This window comes from Dasypus novemcinctus, chromosome 19 (assembly GCF_030445035.2).
Source record: "Dasypus novemcinctus isolate mDasNov1 chromosome 19, mDasNov1.1.hap2, whole genome shotgun sequence".
Taxonomy (NCBI): domain Eukaryota; kingdom Metazoa; phylum Chordata; class Mammalia; order Cingulata; family Dasypodidae; genus Dasypus; species Dasypus novemcinctus.
In genome coordinates, this window is record NC_080691.1 from 38,487,581 (window position 1) to 38,511,785 (window position 24,205).

Consider the following 24,205-nt stretch of genomic DNA (forward strand, 5'->3'; position numbering starts at 1 on the left):
GTCGCAAAGCACCCTTACCTCTGCAACTTCTCCTGGCTGCCACCAGAGCCCCAAGGTGGGCAGCACTGTCTGCCTTATCCCAATCCACTTTTCACCAACACTTACTGAAGGAGCCAAAAGCACATTATGACAGAGTCAGAATACCCTGAATTGAAGTCTCCATTCTAATATTTTCTGGATACCAGTCCTGGGACAAATCACTTTCCTTCTCCCTGGGTCTGTTTCCTCACAAATCAAATGAGAACTGTCCCTACCTCAGGGGATGGTTGTTGACATTATCACAAGGTGCTGAAGATGATCTGGGGCTGGGGATGAGATTTTAGATGATGAATGGGTGATCCTGAAAAACAGTAACCACCTACGGAGAAAGTTAACCCCTTTCCAATCCTTTTTTGAAACTTCTGATGGTTTTCAAGGAAAGCAGCTTTTTTGCTTTTCTTTTGAGGTACCCTGGCCAGGAATTGAACCTGGGATCTCATATGCAGAACCCTGTGCTAAATCACCAAACCACATCAGCTTCCCTGAGTTGGTTTTATTGTCCGTTTTGTTTGTTGTCTATTTCTGTTTTTTCAGGAGGTACCAGAACCCAACTGGGACCTCCCAGTGGGAGGTGGGCACGCAACTGCTTGAGCCACATCCGCTCCACCCCTTTGTTTTTAACAGCTGATATTAACACTCCTTTGTAAAAAGGGCTGTCTCAGAGCTTTAAATAGACAATGAAATCTGGACAGAATTTATTAACAAGTGACCAGCTAAAATTATACTAATTTTTGTTATTTTCTCCCACATATGACAAGTGAAAGCAGTTTTCCATTCACGGTAGTGACTTAAAGTTTCCTTTTAAAATAAATTTAAGCTTAAAAAGTGACAATTATAAATAAAAAATGTTTTAAAAAGAAAGTGACAGTTAAAAATCTTTCAGTCACACAGATGGTAAATTGATTTGGCAAAACCCACAAAGGTAGGATCGGAAAGGCTAAAGTGGGGGAAACCTGACATTGACAACACAGGTAAAGAGTACCGGGCACACATAAGCGACCAATAAATGTAAGAGGTTACTTCCACCACCACCACCATCCTCATCATCGTCATCCTGAGGTTGCAACGTGGGCCCCGGTGATGCCGCTGCGAACAATTCCCAGACGAGGAAACTGAGCGCGGGGCACCGAGAGGCCGCGGATTCGGGGAATAAGGGCTAAACTGAAAGCCAGACCCCGACCCAAAGACGCCCTTCGGAAAGCGCTCAGCTCCGCGCCCCGACCCGCCACCCTCAGCACCGCCTGGGTTCCCACCTCACCATACCGCGTCGCGACCCTGTGCTGGGGAACAAGCCACTTCCGGCGACGCACCATAGAGAAGCGGAAGGAAGGAGCGGCTGGGCAAACGAGAGGCCCGGAGGACGGAAGTGAGGAGCGGAGGGCGGTGTGGTGGCGGGAGGCGGCCAACGGTGGTGGAATTGATGGGTCAACAGCCGGGTGCTGCTACCAGGAAACAGGAGGCTCTAAGGGTAGACTCTTATGTGCTTCGTTTACGCTTTTCTTTCCCCAGTGCCTGAAGCAGTGCCCGGCAATTAAGTAAGCAACAAACACTAAAGTGTTGATTAAGTTGTCACATGCTGAAATCACACAGGAAAGTGATAGAGCCAAGATTTCCACCCCAGTGTATTTGCCTCCAAAATCTAGTTTTTTAACCACTGTCATTCAGTGCCCCAAAGCACAAGGCTCTCTAAAACACTTCAACATTCCACACCAAGTGAGGGCTGAGTCAAGGAGGGCAGTAACCTCATTTATTTTTTTTAGAGAAGTTGTGAGCTTGCAAAAACAATCATGCACAATGTGCAGAATTCCCATGTCACCCCTCCACCAACACCTTACATTGTGGTGGTACATTTGTTAAGATTTTTTAAGGAGGTATTGGGGATATTGAACCTCCCCCTTTCCCTGACTTCATACATGTGAAGCATTTGCTTAACCAATGAGCTACACCTATTCCTGTTACAGATTATGAAGGAACACGATCAGACTATTACCACTATCTATGGCCCATAGCGTACACTTGGTATATTTTTTCCATACACCCCTATTAACATCATGTACTACTATTTGTTATAGTTCATGAGAGAACACTCATATTTGTGCAGTAACCTCACTTTACACTTGCTTTTTTCCACAGGTACATCACAAGTTTCCCCATTTTAGACCCGATTTACGCAAGACAGTGTCCTAACTCTGATGCAATATTTCAGTCTCAGTGTTTCCTGGCTCTGACGTGCGTTATACAGACTGGGCCCAGGAATTTTAATGTAAATCCTACTTATCTGGAACTAAGGATCATGACCTGATCCCTAGTTATACAAGGTCAGTTCTTTCTCCTGTTTTTGGGCAAAGCAGAAGACACCCTCCCTGACAGTGGCTTAGGGAACACAAACCCTGCAAGGGACAGATCGACCAGAAGGGAATGGGAAGCTGGCAAACTCTGTCCTGCCTCAGGTACTTGCTGAAGTTCCTTGCAGATGAAAAAAAAAAAAAGTCACCAAGTTTTATAGTAAATATTTAATTGGTTCCACCAGAAACTCTACTACAAGTTTTCCTGGAAGGCAGAATCAAGCTACCCAGGGGTTCATAAGGTGTGGGGGGTCACTGACGCCACTCCATACACCTGATTTGTCCAGTCGAATGAGAATATGGAGGGAAAAGAAATTGAATGGGGGAAACACAGGTACTGTCTTGTCCCTCTCCCTGCACAAAAGAGCTAGAATGACACATTCAAGTTGTCAACCCTATTACCTAGAGAGAAGTGAATAAGCCTCCCCCCATTCACTTTGTATTAGTAATCCCTCCCAAGTTGACTTCTGTTACCTAATTTATTGTTCCAACTCTGGATTCTAAATTCCAAATTCGGTGGTGCATACCCAAGTTCTGAATTCTAACTTCTACCTTCTGGGGTCCCTATTCTATGCCTGTCTCCTGCTCCCAAATCCTTCTGCCCCCATCTCTTTTCCCAGCTTTCCTTGGTGGCAAGTCCTGACCTTGCTGACCTGAGGGTTTTTAGCAGATTCCAGCAGGAGGGTCTTGGCTCAGACAGTCCAGCAAGTAGGTGGCCCAGGAAATTGCCGAGTGACTGGCCTGGTCCTGAACGTGTTCCTTCCCATCCCACCTCTAACCACAGGACACGCTATCCTTTGTGCAACTAAAGTAAACTGAGGATTCCCGTGCTGATGACTGGGGGACTGGGAGCCTTGAGATGAGGACTCTTAGGGGAAGATGTGGGAAGACATGAAAGGCTGCTGCTCTTCCCTCACTTCCAGCAGGAGGGGAAGGAGGCGGGCAGAGATGGCGGGCAGGGTCTGGGCAAAGACGATCCTTTGGCTCCTTCAGCTCCTGCTCACCTGAGCTGAGCACCAACCCCAGAGTTCCCACAGATCTGAGAAGAAACCAAATGAGCAGGATTGGAAGCTCCTCTGTCCGTGGCTGCCTTGAGGGAGAAGGGGAAGGAGGTGGAGGTCATGGTGGCATCACTGAAGAGGCGAGATCTTCAGAGGGATCATGATCCGAGACTCCATGTGCCGCACCAGGGGGACTGCAGAGAGAGAAGCGGAGGTCTCGGAGGGGGCTGGGGCGAGCCAACCCCCCCAACACACCCACACAATGGACTTCTGGAGGGGGAGGAGGATTCAGATGGGGCTACGATGAAAGCCTAGAGGATCTCCTGGAAGGATCCATGGGGAAAGCGAGATCTCTCAAATTGTGGGACAGGAAAGACTTAGGTGGGAATGAGATGAATGTTTAAAAATGTTTAATAATTACACATTTTTCTGTGTCTAGGAAAAAAATAACCAGCAGAGTAAAAAGTGACTTTGCGGATAGTACTGCTTAGGGCAAAGCTAGGTGAAGAACAAAATAGGGGGATTTAAAGAAAAATACCAAGAAAATCATTGCAATGATGGCAGTATGCTGATAGGGCAAAGATGTCAGTGTCGGTGAGTGTCCTTGAGTGGCTGAAGTTAGAGAAACACAGATTTAATCCAAATGCCTCACTTTTAGATGGGCGGGATATAGCACTCATGGGTCCAGGAATAGGCCAAGGTCACCCAAGAAGTCAGATTCCTTCTGCCAGCTCAGAGGTTCTCAAACCTTACCGTGCAGACAAATCATCTGCAGTTCCTCTTTAAGTGCAGATTCTGTTTCAGTAGGTCTGGGGAGTCGGAGATGCTGCATTTTTAACAAGCGCCCGCCTCCGGGGGGTTGTGATACTGTCACTTGGGGTCCATGCTTTCAGTAGTGAGGGTCCCACTAACTCCTCCAGCAAACACGTCGTCCCCCACACCAGTTGGTAAGTTTGTAAGCTTAACTATAAGCTTCCCAAGGGCAGTGACGGGCTCGTGTTCATTTCTGTGTTCCCCGCTCACCGGAGGCCCTGGCACAGTGAGGGCTCAATCAACCTACTGACTCCAGGTAGCCTTCAGGGGTCCCCAACAAAGCGGCACACAACCTGGAGCTGAAAATGTCAGGTTCCATTTGCTGCAGGCTGCCTGTGCCTGATCGTGGACCATAATTGAGCTTATGGAATTCTCCCTACAGCCCTTTTAAGAGGCACTATCACCATCTTACAGAAACAGAAAACAGCGTCAGCAAGATGAACTGTGCCTGAGGTCCCAGTGGACACCTGGCTACTCCCTGTCTCCGAGGCAGGGGCTGCCTGGCTGCCTTCTGGTTCCTGGGACACAGTCCTCTAGGACTGCCTGTATCACAAGGGATGTGCCGCCAGGATAGAAAACCCACTAGTTCACACTGTCTTGAAATTGAGCTTCCCATCCCTGGAGGTAATCAAGCAGGCTAGAGCTCCTTGCAGAGGATTCCACAGTCCTGTCAGATAACCTCAAAGAACCCCACTGACCCCCCGAGGCAGCCCTCACCTGTGTAGTAGACATTTTCGTCCCAGCCCCTCTTCCTCCAGGCAGCATTCCGCGTCTCCTCCCGAGACTGAAGGTCTTTATAAGCTGTGGGAAAGGTATGTGCTCGTTCCTTGGGCACAAAGGATCTGAAGCCATGACCAGTCCAGGGCTCTCCTCCCACTGCCCCAAACCCTGCCCTACTATCTCCTCCACCCCAGAGACCCCAGGCTGTTAGCAAAACACCGCCTCCTTTGACAATCTCATGCAGTCTGTACATATGCTGACAACTCCCAAAATTTATATTTCCAGTCCCATCTTCTCCTGTGGGTTCCAGATTCATCTATCTAAAGCCCCCCTGACATCTCCACTTGGATGTCCAGTCAGCATCTCAAACATAACACTTCCAGGGGTCAAAATTACATTCTGAATAAAGCATACAATTCATCCAAAGAGTGCAATCAATGGTATGTGGTATAATCACATAGTTGTACATTCATCGCTTCAATCCTTATTAGAGCGTTTTCATTATTCCAATAATAATAATAATGAAAAACTACATTCCTGATCTTCCGACCTGCTCCTCCCTAGACATCCACTCCATCCAGGTCTGAGTAAATGACACCACTGTTCATACAGCTGTTTAAGCAAGAGCCTAGGAGTTCTTCTGGAATCTTCTCCTCTCCTCAGGCAACACAGTCAATTCATCCACAAATCCATCTAGACAAATGACATCTGTGGACTTCTTGTCATTCTCACTGCCCCCACTTTGGGCCAGGTCACCATCCCCCCTCCCCTGGACCAGTGTTCCTCTCTTGTTCCCCTATAAACTACTCTCCAACGGCAGCGTAAGGAATCCTATTAGAACATAAATCAGGTCATGTTGCTGCCACTTAAAACACTGCAGCAGCCTGCTATTAGATTTAGAATAAATCCCAAATCCTCCCCGTGGCCTGCCCAGCCCCTGCCCCCACTCCTATTTCATCTCTCTATACTCTTCCCCGTTCTGTCCATACCAGCCTTCCTTCTGCTCCTCCCTATCATCCATATGGAATATCAATGAAAGAACAGGGACTAGCAGGGGGCTCCCAGAGGGGGCCCCAGCCTACCCCAAAGATGATGCACCACGTAGAGCTCTCCGATCTGAGAGAAGAAGCCACCCACCGCCTCCTGGTTCTCCTGCCGGTACTTGATGGCCCGAGCCCTGGGGATGGTAGAAGGTGTCTGCCAGACGTCAGGGGGATGCCTGGGAATCTGGCTGGTGCCTGAGGTCTACCCAGAGTGACACCTCACAGGAGGGGCCTGGAGGAGGGCCCCTGGCTCTTGGAGATGATTCAGAGGAGAGGTACAGGTGCTGGCTGGGTGTCCTAGGAGGGGAGGCCTCACAAGTCCCTGGGAGAGCCTTACCTCCTGCCTGGACATCCTTCTCCAGGATCTAGGAGGGGCAGAGGATGCTAAGTTGCCCTGTGAGATGGCCCTGGGAAAGGGGGCCCACCATGGGCCTTGGCGGGGCTGGGGGAGCAGGGTACCCCCTCTTCTGCCCCCAGTGCTATAGTGCTGCCACTCACCAGTTGTTCCCCCACTCGATCATAGTTCCTGGCTGAAAGAGAACCAGAGGGGATGAGAATGAGCCCCACCTTGGATTCCCACAGTCACAGTTGGGGAGAGAGGGGAAAACTGCACATCCCTCCAGCCCCAGTAGTTCATCGGCCTCATCCAGGGGCTCCTGACTTGCATTTGGATGTGCATGTATGCACATGTGCATACACAGCTCTGTTCTGGGCCTGTAGGGAGGAAGGGCCAGAATCCCCAGCACAGGGACCACCCACAAAACAGCACCGCAGCAGGAAAGGTGGGAGGCCAGCAGGGCTCTATTGGGAGGAGGCACCTTGAGCTTGTATGTCCTCAGCTCATAGATGTTAGGGCCTGCTCTGGGCTGTGGTTCATTCCAGAAGCTGAACTCGAGAAGCAGCTGGTTTCTCCGGGACAGCAGCATGTGGCTCCGCTCTTTCCGGAACTCTAGGTACTCCTGTGGGCAAGGTAGTATGGGCACGGCAACCAGGAATGACTCCCCCCACCCAGCCCATCCACCTGTGCCCCACGAGGTGGCAGAGGAAGCTCAGGGCTGGGCCAGAACCAACATCCAGAGAGGTGTGCTAGATGGCGGCCTCGCCAGACATACCTTGTTGTTTTTGAGCTTGTTCATGCAGTCCATGAGGGCTGGGTAGCCGCCAGAGAATCGCCATAGGTGCACTGATAGGGGTAGAAGGTGCAGGTCAGGGGGCTGCTGGGACCCCATTCCGCTTACTGCAAAACTGGCTAAGTGTGTATGTAGGGGGTGCCCTGGTGCAACAGGGCACTCTGAGTTCCCTCTGCCCCAGTGGGGATGACCCCAGGTTCAGGAGACCTGGGGTCAAACTGCAGCTTGGCCAGGAAGGCTTTGACCTTTCGAGGCCTCAACATCCTCATCTTGAAAATGGGAATAGTGGCCGCAACCAGCTTTCCTTAAACAGCAAGCAAGAGGAGCTATACGTTCTTTTTTTTTTTTTCCCCTAAGGAGTTACTGGAGATTGAACCCAGGACCTCATACATGGGAAGCAGGCACTCAACAACTGAGTTACATCTGCTCCCCAGTGAGTTGGTTTTTCCATTTGTGGTTTTTAAAAAAGATTTATTATTGTTATTTTTTATTTCTCCCCTCATCGTTGTTTACACTTGCTGTATCTGTTCATTGTGCACTCGTCTTCTTTTTGGAGGCATTGGAACTGAACCCAGGACCTATGTGGGAGGGAGGCACCTAATTTCTTGAGCCACTTCTACTCCCTGCTTTGCTGTGTCTCTCATTGTGTTTTCCTCCTTGTGTCTCTCTGTTGTGTCATCTTGTGTCAGCTCATCATGTCAGCTCACTGTCTTGCTTGTCTTCTTTAGGAGGCACTGGGAACTGAACCTGGGACCTACCATGTGGCAGGTGGAAGCTCAATCTCTTGAGCCACATCTACTTCCCTGTGTGGGTTTTTTGTTGTTGGTATGCTTTTGTTTTTCAGGAACTTGAACCTGGGACCTCATACATGGGAATCAGGCACTCAATCACTTGAGCTATGCGTTTGTGTTCCCCAGGAGCAGTGGCAAACATAAGCTAAACACCATGCCCAGGAGGCACAGGCTGGACAAAAGGAAAAGTAGGTCTGACGTGGGCTGATCCAGAACACTCTCCAAGACAGCAAATTATAAAAAGAGAAAGAAACCAAGCACGAAGCAACAGAACAGCCTTTACAGTGCACTACCACGTGTTGAAGGGATGGGGAACATATGAAATGGTTGATCTCCTGATGGGAGACCAAAGAGCTGTGACAAAAGACACCATTGTGGTAGACTGGAGGACTAGGGGGTCGGGGGGAGGCTTGCTTTTCACTGACAACTCTCTGTACAGTCTGACTGTGTTTTTATCGTACTGCGGAGGAGAAAACAGGAAATAGTTTGGTCATCCTGGAGCATGGGAGGGCCTGCCAGGGAAGGCTCAGTCAGGCAGGCTAGAGCTTGGGCAGGTGGCTGATCAGCAGTTTGGAAGCTCAGCCTCTGCTACTTCTGATCCCCAGCCTGTCCTTCACTTGCCTTTTGACTCCATCTGTGCCTTGATTTTCCCATCTGCAAAACGGACTAACTCTATATGGTTTAAAGGCCTCTTTCCCAAGGGAAGGAGCAAAAGTATTAAATGGATAGAAGTCTACCGAAACCAGAAATGCTGACCTGTGGAAAAAGGATTAACCTAATACTATGGGACCAACGGGTAAAAATTACAGGGAGGGTATCCTAGGCTCTAAAAAGAGAATTTCCTAACAATGATAGTGGTCCCTATAGAGGATGGGTCAGAGATTCTTACAAATTCATTAAAATGTAGATTTCTGGGTCCTACTCCTAGGACTTGGCTCAGAGGGTCTTCCCCATAACTGGTTCTGATGGAGATGCTTCAGAGCCTACACCTCAAGACACACAAAATAAAGGATATCCTTTAAAATTCAGGTTCCATCCCTCAAAGCTCATTTCACAACCTGCAAACTTAAGAGAACCCAAGGAATACTGATGCACGGGATTAAGCAGTGGCTGGAACTGAAGACAGTTTGCCTTTCCCTCATCTCCTTACTGATGTCCATGTTTGTTACCGAAACTGAATCAATTATTAAGGGAATCGGTCTATCAGTCTGTTTGTCTGTCTGCAGGTCACATTATTTTTTTAAAGCCACACACAGTTATCAGGGCTGTCAAAGGATGAGATAGATTGGTTTACAAGGTAGTGAGCTCCCCATTGCTGGGAGTGTTCAAGGAAACTTAGAGGACCTTTTGTCAGGGTTGCTCACGAAGAGATCCCTAGGCCGAGCAGTCTAAATCAGCACTATCCAAAAGGACTTTATGCAACAATGGAAATGTTCCACAGCTGTTTTGTCCAAGATGTTGGGTACAAACCACATGTCTACTGGCAAACACTTGAAATGTGGCCAGTGCAACTGAGGAACTAAACTGTAAATTTTAGCTAATTTACATTTAAATAGCTGCATGTGGTTAGTGGTTACCATCTTGGACAGGGCAGGTCTAAACACCAAGGCCACTTTGAATAGCTGAGATGCTAAGAATCAACCAAATTCATGTATGGGTTCCAGTGGCAGGTGCTAACTGAGGTGGGTTTGTTGGGGTGGGATGGGGCATACCGGGGTGCCCTGGGGAAGCTGTAAGCAACAAGCTCAGACAAGAGCCCCGTCTATTCCATAAACACGTGCTGGGTCTTGGGGATTCCGTGGTTAAGAAAGACAGAACTGGGGAGTGGATGTAGCTCAAGAGGTTATACACCTGCTTCCCACGTGTGAGGTCCCAGGTTCAATCCCCAGTACCTCCTAAAAACAAACAAAAAACCAAAAAAAACCAACTCTCATTGAGGAGTGGATGTAGCTCAGGGGTTGAGCATCTGCTTCTCATGTACAAGGTCCCGGGTTCAACCCCCGGTACCTTCTTAAAAAAAAAAAAGGCACAACTCACCCACAGACTACATAGGGAGACAGACAAGTTCACAGGCATGTACAGGGGTGTGGGATCAGGAGAGGCCTCCAGGAGGAGGTGCCGTCTATGCACAAGCAAAAGATAAGAAGAGGCATGAGCCAGGTGATGTGACAAAGGGAAAGGATGCCTCAGGCAGAAGAAACAGCATACACAACAGCCTGGAACCAGAGAGCAGAAGTGTTGATTGAGGAGCTCAAAGAAGTTCTGGGAAGGAACAGCACAGTGAGCAAGGCAAGAATGGGAAGATGGGGCTGGAGGCTGGGAAGGGAAAGACTTGGGGCCTCACAGGCCACCTGAGGGCAGGGGAGTGCAGCGTTGAGGTTTACATTTGGAAAGACCATTCTGGTGCCACGGTGGAGAGAGGGGACAGCAGGCCCAGAGGGGGTGGTGGCACTGGGGAGGTGGGCATCTCACCTGCCTGGTCCTGCTCCCCGTACCACGTGTTCCAGTTGCCCACGAGTGAGCAAGGGTAGTCCTCATCCAGGTGCAGCTTGGGCAGCACAGCCTCACTAGAGAAGAGGCACAGAGGGAAGGGAGGGCTCCCACCAGCTCTCAGCACCTCTGGGATTAAGGTCCCAACCCAGGCCTCCCCAGGGCCTCAGTCTCCCCATCTCTAAGACGTTGAGGCTAGACAAGATGTGCGTAGGCCTTCCAGCTCTGAAATCTACATCCCCTGGAGTTTCACGAGGAGGACATGCGAGGGGCTGCTGGAGAGAAAGAGCTGGGATGGAGTCTCCCACCCAAGCAGGCTGGGAAGGGTACACGGAGAATGCTCACGTCAGACTGTTGTAGGCATCCAGGCACTCAGGCTTCACATTGTGAACTGCAACAGAAGACAGAGCAGTAGATGAAGTGGGCACGTGTGGGTTTGCAGGAAGGCAGATTTGAGCAGGGAGCCCAGCAGGGCCAGGACTCCCAGGGCAGCCTTGGGAGGGCAGGGTTGGCTGGCTCAGCAGCTACTCACACTGGATCTTGTAGAGGCTGCTGGTCTCCTTCTTGGACAGCAGGGTTGAGTGGGCATCCTTCCTGGGATCCACCTTGTGGACAAAGAGGGAGCGGAACCAGCTGCCTTCATTGTCTTTGGAATAGAAGCTGCAGGACAGAGGAGTTCAGGGGGTCGTTCAGAGGCAGAGGGAGCCCTGGCTCCTCCATCTGCTCAGGTACCCTGCTCCCCCTTGCTGATGACCCACAGTTCTGAGAACAGGGCCATGGAATCCATGGCAGCTCAAGTATGAAATGTCATCAGAGCCAGCCAGGCAGATCTGGTCTCTTCTATAGAGATCTGGGATGCCCAAATGGTCTCTCGAGCTCTGTAGGGCCTCAGGAGGCCAGGAGAGGCAGCCCGGCCTCGCACCTCTCTTTCTGGCCTCCCTGCCTCCACTTCACCCCCTTCCTAGGGGTCCTCCACTTGGGCCACACAACTGCAACCTTTTGCCAAAAGGATCAACCTGAAATCCATTGTGCCTAATGCACAAACCCAAAGCCCTTGACTGTTCAACCCATCAAGTTAGCCTCCTCCCACCCCGTCCTGTAGACCCCGCCCTCCAGGTACGGTCCTTCCTGAACACACCAGGCTCTTTTACTCTACTTTCTTTGCAGGTTCCGTTCCCTCTCCCCAGTGTTCATAGTGCACTTGGCCTGGGCCCCCTCCCGCCCCCACAAACAGAGAGCCAAAGACCAATAAGCCTTGTCCTTGAGGCCTCAGAACCCAATTACAGCTGGGGCGGGGGGCATCTGGGAGAGCCTAGGTGAGCAAGGCCTTAATTCTGCCTCTAGTGGGTCTGATCTGGGCAGGTTCTCCAGAGAAGTGGGGGGGGGGGGGGGGCGGGGTTGGGTCCTGTCTGAGCCTTGAGGGCTTATTTTGTATTTCCAGGCAGAGAATAGGGGTGAAAGACATTGTAAGGTTAGAGTCATTCATTCGTTCATTTATTCTGCTAATACTTAATCGGCAAATATCTGCCCTGCCCACCCCACCAGGGTGTTGTGAGAATAAATGAACGAACGAGCGAATAAATGAACGAACGAGCGAATAAATGAATGGTGAGCATGTGCTTTGCCCTATACACACAGCAGTTCAGACCAGGCAACCCACTGTCAGGTCCTGCCAGGCCAGAACCACCACCCCCAACCCATAAGGCGGGGATTATTTCGCCAGAGATTGCAAGTCCTCTTGCTCAACAGCCTCAGTGCAGTGTGCAGCCTGGTTTAGAAGAGCAAGTTTCCCACTGAAGGAAAAGTTCCCAGCCAGGGAACCTGGCAGTGGGGAGCCTGGGGGCTGGCAAACCTTTTCCCTTTTCTGTGGCTAGAACAAACTGTCCTGCAAATAAAAGCATTAGCGTTTTCCAAAATATGGCCCAGCTATTGGGACTGATGAAACAGAAAATAATTTTAAAGTGGTGATTCGTTTGTATGGGCATAAAGAAATGCGAGAAAGGATTTGTCCCAAACCGTTACTACTGCTTGGCCAGGAGAAGGGTGAGGGAGGTGATATCGTTTTTTCTTTATTCATTATAGTTTTTTATCAAGCCAAAAATATTTGTTTTAAGTGTTTCTGAATGCATAGGCTCTGTCGTTGTGCGTGTATTTCCTTCATTAATAAAAAGACAATTTCTACCAGGAGGGCAGCGTGGTTTGTGGCGCTTTTGGATAAGGGAGCCTCACTATAAATTACATTTCCTAAGGAACTCCTCTGTGCCAGGCACCTGGGATCAACTTTTTAATAGCTTGATCTCACTGAATTTATGCAACGATCTTACAGGGGCAGTATTATTAATGTTTCCATTTTCCAGATGAGAAAACCGAGGCTCGGGGAGTTAAAGGAACCTGCCCAACGTCACATGGCAAATCAGGGGCATTGTGGAGGCAAGAACAGCCAGTCCTGACTTGGTGGCACCAGGAAGACACTGTGAAGAACCAGGTAGTTTCAACAAAGCCAGGGTCAACGGGGACCTGACCTTTGGCTTGAATATAGATGGACTGATTTCTCTGGCGGCAGTGGCATCAGGGAGGAGGGAGGAGAGCGGCTGTCACAATTTGCAACCAAGACCTTTGCTCCTGGACTGGGCTTCGAGTAATTTATTAACATCACTACTGACCAAGATAAACAGCCAAGTGACTAGTCTTGAAGAAAAAGGTTAGGGGCTGGAGTGATGTGCTTTGCCTTATACAGACAGTTCAAAGCAGGAGACCCACTGCCAGGTCCTGCCAGGCCAGAACCACCCCCGCCTCCCCAGCCCTCAAGGGCAGGGATTATTTCCAGGCTGCAAATTCTCTTGCTCAATAGCTTCAGTGCAGGGACGGGGTTCCCAAGAGCTCCCATGGGTTCCCACCTCATCCCACCACCTCTAAAACTTCCTGTGGATGGGCCTCAGTTTCCCTACCTGTCAAATAAGCTGGGGGGAGCGGCCTATCGCTAAAGATCCCTTCTGCAGGCAAAATCCAAAAAGGGCCTTGTCCATAATCCCAGGGCAGGGTCTAAACTCGAAGCCAGTATCCTCAAATGTACATTTTCAAGAGTTCAAATTTCACTTTCTCAGTGAAACTGCAATGTTCTCCTACCCTTGAACTCCCCAACCCTTTGATACTGCTCTCTAATTTGTCCACAAACATGCCACCTTCACACTATACCTAACACACTATACTATTTTCCTGCTTATTATGGGCCATATTTATCATCTGTCACCCTATCAGAAGTGGTCCCAGGAGGGCAGGGATCTTCTCTGTTCTGTTATCTGCTTTATCCCTACTGCCTGGCACATGGAGTGTGCTCAGTCAGTGTTTGGGGAATCAATGAAGGTGTGATGGGGAGCTAAGACACAGTCATGTGAAAAAGATGAAAGCAAGGAGGAAATAAAGGGGAAAAAAATAGGACAGGCCTTGGCCCAGAGTATGGCCTTAGAGGCTCTTCCATCCCACATTCAGCAGCAAAATTAATGCTTAAGAGCACAGGCTCTGGACAAACCTGGCTTCAAACCCCGCCTCGGCTACTACCATGTCATGTGTCCCTGGGCTATTCACTTCATCTTTCTGAGCCTGATTTTCCTCATCTGCAAAATAGGTGCAATAAAAGGGACATTTTTAGGGAAAGGGTGGCAGTGCTGACATGGGGAGCAGCGATCACTATTCCATCTAACTTCCTAACTGATCTCCCAGCTCCCACTCTCTCCCCATTTTGCCTACTCTGCCCATCAATCTTCATAAGGCACCATTTTTATGACACCATTCCTCTGCTCAAAAGCCTTCCACGGCTCCCTACTACTCACAAAACAAAGGCCCAATGCCTCCACATGGGCTTCTGAGTCCTTCCTCATCCAGCTCCAATCCACGTTGCTGAACTTTCCAGAGTTGACCACCTTGCAAATGTGGGTGACCACAGAGCCAGGATCCCTTAGCCCAGTGATTCTCAGATCAAAAGGGCCAGCATCAACTTGGGAACGTGTTAGAAATTCTCCAGCTGCATCAGAAACTCGGGGGATGGTGATAGGGCAACAACCTTCGATTTAAATAGGTTTGAGAATCACTGCTCTACAGCAGTCCCCATTTCTTTTTCATGTAATCTCAGTAAATCATCCAGAAATGCCAAAGATTCTGGTATCTAAATTACATTAGGATTGACTCTTAGGCCTCAAAAGACACAATACAGCTTTGTCTGCTCCTGCTTTCCCAAAAATATGGATGCTGTCCCGAAAATGTGGACACTGGACCTGTGGGAAGAAGGATCTGCCTCAGCTGGATCAGCCCAACCCCTTCCCACAAAAGTGCCTCTCATGTTTCCCCCTCGACCTTTTCATCAATCTCATATATGTCTTGTCCCCCCAGCCACACCAGCAGCCACCACTAGCTAATGTCATTCCATACCCCTCTGAGTGCTTAGCACAGTGTTTTTGGCAAGAGAGTTGCTCAATAAATATTTGTCCCAGAGAACTCTTCAGTCTCTCTTAGGAAAAGTTACAGTCGATAACACATTTGCATTCCACAGGGACCGGCAGTTGGATGCCTCCCTACATGAATATGTTCCAGAATATTATAGATGCGTGTACTGCGAAGCTCAGTTCTATGTACATTCTGAAAAGACTCTTCTCTTTGACTCAACTGGCTTCAGAAAGGGGCCATGTTTCTGCTTATTGTTCCAGAAGTATGTCTCTAGCTAGAGGAACTAAAGTTCTGCCAATAGCAGGATGGCTGACACGGCAAGCAGTTTATTGAGCACTATGTGCTAAGAGCTGATCCTCACAATATGTTATTAAGAAAAATGAGGCTCAGAGATGTTCCATGTCTTTTTGAAGGATGGCTTATTCACATCCAAGAGGACTCCAACCTTGGGATGTCTGGTTCCAGAACCCACGCTCTGCCCCACCCTGGCAGCTTCGCTGTCCCCAAACCTCAGAGGCCAGGAGGGCTCCTGCTGGCCCCCCTAGTAACTTGAGAGAGATGGGGAAGGAGAGGTCGGCAGGAGGAGATGTTTCCAGGTATCCTCTGTGGGACCAAGGAGCAAGTAACTGTGAAGCAGTCCTTGAGGGACTCGATAATTATTCATCTAAGTGTCTTCGCAGCAATTCTATGTGGAAGACCAAACAAGGGTCACCATCCTGACTTTACAGAGAAGGAAACAGAGGTCCAAAGAAGCTCAGTGACTCATCCAGAGTCACAGAACAAATACTGAGAGGCAGCAGGCCTGCTGCCTCCAAGTCCCACCTTCCTTCTGTGTGCTCACTGGATATTTGTCACACAATGGTTCTACCACTAACTGATTCTGTAACCCTGGGGAAGTGAGGTTCCCCTCCCAAGCCATGGTTTCTTCATCTATAAAACAAGGGGCTCAAAAGAGATTGTTCCCCACCGCCTACCCCCAAGGCCCTTTCAGCCTTGACGCTGTGAGGGGCTCACACAGAAATTCCTTGACATGGGCTTGAGCAAGGGGCAACATTTGTTGCATGTTCATCATGTGCTAGAAGCCTCACAGCCTCTTTAATCCTCAACAATCCTATGAGATACCTCCTATTTTAGCTCTCCCATTTCACAGATGAGGAACCTGAAGAGGCCAAATGACTTGTCCAAAGCCATCCCGCTAAGAAAGGCTGAGTCAGCTTTGCCTGGTGCCAGGCAAATTCCAGACTCTTTCCATGACGGCAGCCCTGTCCCCCATCATTGGGCAGCTGGGTGGTGGGAACATGGCTGTCTTCTTTCTCCTGGCTGCCCCACAGTCCCACTAAACATAGTTCTCACATCTCATGGTAAAGTCTAAAAGAACTCTGGAGTTTTGCTTTTGGGCTGATAGGCAGGAGGGACCTCACTTCTTTGGCAGATGTTCTTTGAGCCCTGTGCAGGGAACTGGGAAAACAGAGAAAAATGAACTGACATCTGGTGGGGAAGAGAGGTCAGCACCAAGCCCTAAGTGTACTGGGTGGAAAGTGGAGGGGTGGGGGAGGTACAAGGCTCTGGAGAGGAGGAGGCAGAGACCCAGAGCAGGGCCCAGACAAAGGCCCAGGCTGCCCGTGTGCGTGGCCTAGCAGGTCTCCATCTTCTAGGGGGCCACCCAGTTGTAATGCAAAAAGCACAAGGTGAGAGAAGACCAGGCCCAGTCCCAGGGCTGCCACTGGACAGCAGGTGGAGTGACCTTGAACTACTCTCCTACCCTCTCAAGCCTCACTTGCCCCTTCTGGACTGCTCAGGGTGGGGGTGCAGAGGGCCTGGGCATCCCTGGCCTTTGAGGATACCCCCCTTTACTCCCTGCCCTTATCTCTTCCCCTCAGAACAGACCCTTTCCGAAGGAGGGGCTGGCCTTCCTAGAAGTCCCCAGTGGGCGGTATCTCACAGTCAAGGCACAGGCCTGGGGTGGGGGCTTCTCCTTCGCCACAGCGCCACTCCTTCGGGCCCTCTCACTCCACAGGGTCTAGGGCCTGCCCCTCCCACCCTTCCATCTTTCATTGTCCGCCCAGTTCCCGGTCCCCACTAGGACAAAGAGCCTGCCCCTCCCTTTCCCACCTACCCCATTCTTTGCCCAGACCCATCCCCAGATCTAGATCTTGCCCGGCACCCCACCCCACCCCCAGCCCGGCCTCAACCCCCGGATTCCCAGCGCAGGAGTGCCTACCCCTCCCCCAGGCCTGGACCCCGGTCCCCACCCCTGCATCCACGCGCGCACCCGGCCCCGCCCGGCCCGGTTCTTACCGCGCCGCAGCGTCTCTGGTCTGGGGTACCGGGGCCCGCAGCAGCCGCTGCGCCGCCGCAGAGATGCCGCACAGCCGCGGAGCCATGTTGGAGCGAGCAGGTTGGAGGAAGGCCCCGCCCCCGAACCCCGCGGCGGAGGCGGGGCGTCACTGAGCCTGGCCCCGCCCACCCGCCAATCCCCCTCCGCGCCCGAGCAGGTGGACGTTCCCCTACCCCACCATCCCCCCAGTGCCGCAGACTCTGGGAGGAAGTCGGGGTTCTTGTGCTTTGAGCCCCTCCGGCGTTGCCACTGACTCGCTTGGGAACTTAATCCCTTAGCGGGCTCTGGGCCTCAGCGTCCACCTCCGAAAAATGGGAGCATTGTGAATGAGGGGCAGTAAGCCCTCCAGATTTGCATGCAAAGGTGTGTGCGCCTGTCTGCTTTTCTGGGAAGGAATCCGTAGACCACGTTTATACATTTTAAAATCCCCTGACAATTTAAACAAGTCTGGGCAAGGCTCTGGGTTAGGGATGCTTTCTCTCCACCATCCTCTTTTTCCTTTCCATCCCTCTTAACCTTCTGGTCTCCTGGGGCCCCAAGCCCTCCTGCCCTGCCCAGCCTTTTTGCCTACCAGCCAAACTAATCCCTTCTCAGGCCACAATCCTCCAGATCACAGACCCTGGAGGCAGACTTGAAATCATTGAAGGGACTTGCTCTAGGGCAGTGGTTCTTAACGTATTTTGTTCCATGGACCCCTTTGCCAGGCAGGTGAAATGAACACTACTGTAATTTATTTATCATATACATTCATAAGTGAAGGAAATGCTAGATTTCAGTTAGAGGTCAGAGAAAATAATAAGTTGATTTGTTTCAATTCAAGCTCATGGACCCCCTGAAATCTTTCCACAGACCTCTGGTTAAGAATCCCTGCTAGGGTGAGTCAGCTGTCAATTCATGAGGATGCCCAAGCTGCCCTCTGGAGTTGCCCATGTGGCAAGAAACTGAGGTTCCTGCCAACAACCAGAACAGATTTGCCACCTTGGAAGTGGGTGCCTAGGCTTTCAGAGGCGCAGAAAACATAGATATGTATACCCTGCACATCTGGAAAAGAATGTCCACTGACTGTATTAGTCAGCCAAAGGGGTGCTGATGCAAAGTACCAGAAATCTGCTGGTTTTTATAAAGAGTATTTATTTGGGGTAGAAGCTTACAGTTACAAGGACCTACAGAGTCCAACTCAAGGTTACTTCCTCACCAAACTCTGTTGCCATGTGTTGAAGCAAGATGGCGGGTGACATCTATAAGAGTTCAGCCTTCCTCTCTCTTTTAATGCTCCATGGGCCCAGCTTCTTCCAATTTCAGCTGGAGAATGGAGGACTCATTTCTTTTCAGGCCTTCTTAGTTGCTCAGGGCTGTGGTCTCTTCAGCTGCAAACTGTCAGGCTAATGGCTCATCTCTCTCCAGGGCCCAGAATCAAGGTCTCTCCTCTGCCATGTCTGTGGAGCTCTCTCTGTGGTTTGTATCTTCATCTGTGTTCTCCTTGAGTGACTCTGTCTATATAGCCCACCAAGGGCGCCTGTACTCAACTCTAAATCACCCTTACAATGTGGTTGAATCAAGCCTTAATCTTAACATAATTTAGAACAGACATCTCAGCTGAATTTAATACAATCAAAGGGTATTAAACCTAGAGGAACAGTTTACAAACATAATCTCTTTTTGGGGTTCATAAATAATCTGAAACTGCCACACTGACCTAGTGAGTTTGATAGTCCACCTGGCCAAGGCCTGTGCTAGTGAAGCAGGCTACATAGGGAATCAATAGATGGATCTGGAACCTGGCAAGAAGTCCACGTGGACATTGATACCCCCAAGGTGGCTGCTGGAAGACCCCCCCACCAGAGTCTGCCATTCAGAATGAGATTTCCTCTGGAAACCAGGAGAAACCCCGGATATTCTCCAGGGGACTTATTATTGGGCCCTCCAGGGGGATTGATTGGTGGGGTAATCAATCAAAACAGCAAACACCTGGGACTCCTCCCATGCCATTAGCAAAAGTGTGGAATAATTAATGTTCAAAAAGCAAGTGCAAAGGCTGAATTGCTCTCTCTTGCCTTTGCCCTGAACCAGGGCCTATTCTGTTGCCAGTCCATGTGCCTGTTCTTGACTTCTGCGTCCTGCTCTCACTGTTTTTCCCCTGCCATGAGGGCCATGCAAGTAAAACCTGGGCATTCATAATCTATAATGGGTATTGTAATCTGTAAATCAGCCTGCTTTATCACTCTTCAGCCCCTTCCTCTCTACTTGGAACTCATGATCTGTTATTTTCTCCCATTTCTCTTTCCTCCCTACCTTAATAAATTACTGGCCTACTTAACCCGACTTGCTCTTGAAATTCATTTCTGCAGTGTAGTCAAAAGTCTAGACAAAATCTGGTTACACTAGGCCTGAGATACTAAAGGTGGGGGCAATTAGCCCTCTTGGGGTTTCTGGCCTGATGAGGGAGACAGACAGGACTGTGAACCCCTCCAGGATAGAGGCCTTAGCCCCCTGCCTATGGCTGACCCACTAAATGTTACTAAATAAATGAGAAATACACGTAGCCACATTTGCCAATTGTGATAGAGAATCTGAGGAAATAGGGGGCTCTTATAATGTGGAGAGGAAGGGAGAGGGGAGGTCCTGTATATTCTAGAAGCACCACTGATGACTTTGTAAGCAAGTGACGTTTGAACTACGAAATTCTTTTGCTTGTGTGTTTTCTAAAGGTGCTACAATGAAAATGTTATTGGTGTGATTTATCTTAAAAGGAAGCTATATATCATCATGATAAATGGAACACCTGAATCAATTGTCATAAAGGAGCAGAACCATCTAAATAAATGCAATGAAAACAACAGGGGCACTGCTGAGTTATAGCTGAGGCAGAAGGCTCTGAGCCTGGGGCCTCCTCTCCTCGTTAACACAGATGAACATGCAGAGGGCATTAGAAATGCCGCTGGGCCCATGCTTGGACTTCCTTGTGAGGAAGGTTAGTAGAGGGAAAGGGAAGACTTGGGTCCCACCTGAGGCCTGATAGACACCATGGCCGACAGACAACATGGCTGCAAGACCTTCTAAGGAATCCAGCAAGATCCTGGCCATGAGTATCTCATTTGGAATGAGAATCCTGTTCAGCGTCAAGGGAAAGCCCTGCATACCCGCAAAAGGCCTCACCATTGACCCCCTGAGAAATGACAGGTAGGGCAACCAATCAGAACAAAAAGCTGGAGCCCTCCCCCAACACTATGAAGGAGGAGGAGGAAAGACTTTAAAAAACCCTCACCTGGGGCCCCATGCATGCATCTCATTCTGCAGCAGCCTGCGGTCCATGGCTAGGATGGTGTACTTTTCTCGTTTTCTCCTTTCTTAATACTTTACTCCCTTGCCTGCCCTATGGCGTGTCCTTAAATTCTTTTATGTGACATAAGTCGAGACTTAGAAGCTCAGAGCCATCTGGTAGCACTTGGAGTTATCAGAAGGGCCTCATTCTGGAAGTAATTGTGCTCTCCGCAGGGTTCCCAGTCACAGCCATACAGGAAAAGTCCAGACAGGCAGCTGGAGAAGGGGGAAATGAAGCTGTCACTGGTATGACACAGAAGAGCTCCCCTTCTTTTAATTTCTGAGTATGGTCTTGCAAAAGTTTGGACTTGAGTTTTAAAGGATGAGTGGGAGAGTTTGCTAGGACTAGGGAGAAGGGGAGAATGTCAAATAGAGAAACCAACTTGTGTAAGGGCTGCCTGGAAGAAATGGGTTGGAGTTGGAAATGGGTTGGAAGAAATGGCCCTCAGGGGTGGAATATCATCAAAGCGTGGAGATTATGTGGAGGCCAAGTCTCATTCAGTACAAGGAATAATTTTCTAACAATGGAATAGGCTATCTTGGCGATGCATCACTAAATTACTCCAATAGAGGCCGCAGATCATCTCGTTGGCCATCTGGTAAAAAGTGTTTGGCTCTTAAGCTCAAGGGAGCCAGGCTGACCACTAGCCCAGAACCCATGAACAGGGAGAGGCTGGCCTGGCTTGTCAGGGTAAGAGTCTGTCAACAAAGCCTTGATGTTTCTGGCTGCCTCACCCATCTCAGCCTTCTCTTGCTGGTTTTGACATTTCCAAGCCAGGTGGGAAGGTCAAACAAGGTGGTTTCATGAGCACGTTCCCACCACTGGCCAGGTGAGAAGGGAGATGGGTCTCCTTGTCTTTCTCCCCATCCCAAAGAAATCACAGTAGTAGCTCACTGGGAGGGCAGGCTCTTGACCCCAATCCCTACTGTATCCCTGGCTTGGGAGTCCCAACTCAACCCAGTTTACTCAGGACTTTCCCAGTTTTAGCACTGAAAGTCTCTGTCCCAGGAAACCCCTCTTTCTTGAGGAAACTGAGATAGTTGGCCATCCTTAACTGTGGTCCTTTCTCTCTCCCCAGGATACCCACCTACCCACATCCCAGAATCTCTTCCTTGCTTAACCAAATCCATTTACCCTACTTGAAGGAGAAGGGGTGGGTAGAGAGGAGGGGTTCTTTGTGGCACTCAGTGATGCAGTGATGTTCAGTGCAGCTAGTCAGTTAAGGAGCACCTGGTGTGAACTGACCCTGACCCATAGAACATGCATTCTGGGTCACAAAGCAGATGTTGGGCAAAAAAACTCAACAAATAAGGAATCAGACCATTACTAAACGTTTGACGTGCAAAGGGGGAACCTATATTCGATATCACTTACTGTGGAATAAATTACCCCAAAACTTAGTGGTTTGAAACAATAGACAATCATTATCCTACACATTTCCTAAGGGTCAGGAATCAAGAACTGGGTGGTAGCTCAGGGCCTCCAAAGAGTTTGCATATAAGATGTATTCTTGGGCTGTGGTCATCTGAAGTCATGATTGGGACTGTAGAATCCACTTCCAAGATGGCAAATCCATTGTTGGCAGGAGGCCTCAGTTTCTTGCCACATGGCATCTCCAGAGGGCAGCTTGGGCATCCTTATGAATTGACAGCTGACTCCACCTAGAGCAAGGCTCTTCAGTGATTTTATGACCTGGCCTTGCAACTCAAGCTATCATTTCTGCCATATTCTCTTGGTTGCACAGGTTGGCCCTATTCTGTGTGGGAGGGGACTAACAAGGATATGAATGACAATATGCAAGTATTGTGGGGGCTGTCTTGGAGGCTGGTTACCAATTTAGACTTGGCTCTAGGCCCTACGTAATTATTGGAGTTAGACTTAGCTCTTCAAGCTGTCATCTAAGAGCAGGCCTCCCCAGCCCATTGCTCTCTGCCCTAGGATCTCTCCTTCTTCCTCTCATACCCCTTCCTCTCCACAGTTCCTTCCTACCCACCACTGAGTCTATGACATCTCTTTCCACAGAACCTGTCTCCTGTCCAGCCCCTCCTGCTTTGCAGGGAGCTGACCAGTCCTCTTCTTCTCCATCCTTCCCTCCCCAAAGTTGCCCTCACGGAATCCACTTTCATAATTCTCTGCCAAGGCCTGCTGCCCAATCCGTGAAATGAAGTGAGAGGAGCCAGAGACAAAGACAGATGGGCAGAGCCAGGCAGCGAGGAGCAGGCAGGTTCATCAGTGTAAAATATAGACAAACCTGCCATCATCTATTCCCTGGGACAAATAGATCAGCACCAAATGGGCTGCAGACGAGCACAGAGACAAATTACCGAGCTGTGGCAGTGTCACCCGCTCTTTATTGATGACCCTTTATACTCAGGCCCAACTGCTCTCTGAGAACATCTCCCAAGCTCCTAGGAGACCCCAAACAGGCATGAGAAAGACAAGAAAGCATTTCTGTTTCAGCTGGGGCATGAGCCACACCGCCAATCCTGACCTTATCATCATATGCAGATATGAATTATGAGATTTTGGCACAGTGCCACATAAAAATATGAACAAAGTGCCACTCTAGGCATGCGTTGGAAATAATTAATGCCAGGGGGAAAAACAACATTTAAAATAATTAGGTATCGCACAATTTCAAAGGGTGGAATGAATTATAAACTCTTTATAATTCTGGCCACCAGGCGGCACCACTTTAGCTAGGAAACAAATGCCCACAGCTTGTGTCATTTCGGAGGGAATCATGCTGTTGGAGTGATTTGGACTCCGGCAACTGCTGCTTTTTGTGACTCTTGAACTGTGATTTTGCCACTCACTGTTATTATAAACCACTTTAGAAAGCTATCACAATATCATTCAAGCATTCATAAAGTAGAGTTGCTAGTGTCGAAAAACACCCCCCCAAAACCCATCAATTCCTTTTGAGGGGATACCAGACGTGATAAAACACTATGAAGAAGACTTGAACCATCTCTGTGGCAGGTGGCCCTGTTAATTTAGGAGAGTGCCAGCAGGTAATTAGAGATAAATGCTGAAAAGATACAAAGTGGCATCACCAGCAGAAATATAGGTGGATAGTTGTAGATTTACAAGCTGTGCAGTTGCATTTCATCTTCTACTTGATACTCATTTGTATGGGGACAAAAAGGGCCTTAGAATACGATGTTTTTCCCCCTGCTCTGGGTATAAGGGGAATGACTGGAAAAAAGGGTGTCCTCTCCTTATTGGACAGGGAGGGGACACAGCAAGTCCACCCTATCTTAGTGGTACAGGGCATACACCTCTGGTTCTGGAATTCTCATCATGTAACCTAGAGAAATAGGTGCTATAAACAGGGAATTAAGCAAAATGCTGGATGCTATAGATCTTTTGTCTTAATTTTTTTCTATTATTAAACTACAGGCTGTAGATTTCTTAGTTCTCACAGAACTGCTATCATTTTAAACTGACTTGTCTATTAAGGGAAAAAAAGATCTTAAGTAGGATGTTTTGTACTATTGCCTGACCCTCTTCTGTGATGGGTATTGCATGTGATTGTTTGGGATTTTCTGTTTTTAAAAATGTAACACCTGACTTTTTTGCCAAGGGAAAAAAGTACATATTATTCCAGTGCAAAAAAAAAAAAAAAAAAAAGAATACGATGTTTTGAATTATGTGAAGTTTACAGACAGCATTCTTCCTATAAAATGTGGTTGCCCTGGACCTCCCCAGCTCTCCTGGCATAATTATGACT

At 49.2% G+C, this 24,205-nt stretch overlaps 2 protein-coding genes across 21 annotated transcripts in view; both read right to left on the reverse strand.

Annotated features, from left to right (window-relative positions):
* The window catches only part of THOC5 (THO complex subunit 5), a 38,210-nt gene extending 36,695 nt beyond the window's left edge, over positions 1 to 1,515 (reverse strand). For 3 of the 20 annotated variants that reach the window (XM_071209848.1, XM_058281609.2, XM_023589746.3), the window contains exon 1: positions 1,298 to 1,350. The gene's annotated coding sequence lies outside the window, so the exon portion shown is untranslated. Of the gene's footprint in view, positions 1 to 18 lie in introns of all 20 variants that reach the window. The other 17 variants (XM_058281616.1, XM_058281613.1, XM_004461755.5 and 14 more) reach the window with 13 other exon arrangements.
* Positions 1,516 to 1,753: 238 nt separating this feature from the next.
* NIPSNAP1 (nipsnap homolog 1) lies at positions 1,754 to 17,255 on the reverse strand. Its single transcript, XM_004461759.3, has 10 exons — positions 17,111 to 17,255; positions 10,905 to 11,032; positions 10,718 to 10,763; positions 10,355 to 10,449; positions 7,074 to 7,144; positions 6,780 to 6,920; positions 6,460 to 6,491; positions 6,001 to 6,095; positions 4,916 to 4,999; positions 1,754 to 3,579 (listed from the first exon to the last, which is right to left on the reverse strand). The coding sequence occupies exons 1-10, from the start codon at positions 17,194 to 17,196 to the stop codon at positions 3,515 to 3,517; spliced, it is 843 nt and encodes a 280-aa protein (XP_004461816.1). The 5' UTR covers positions 17,197 to 17,255; the 3' UTR covers positions 1,754 to 3,514.
* Between the last annotated feature and the right edge of the window lie 6,950 nt (positions 17,256 to 24,205).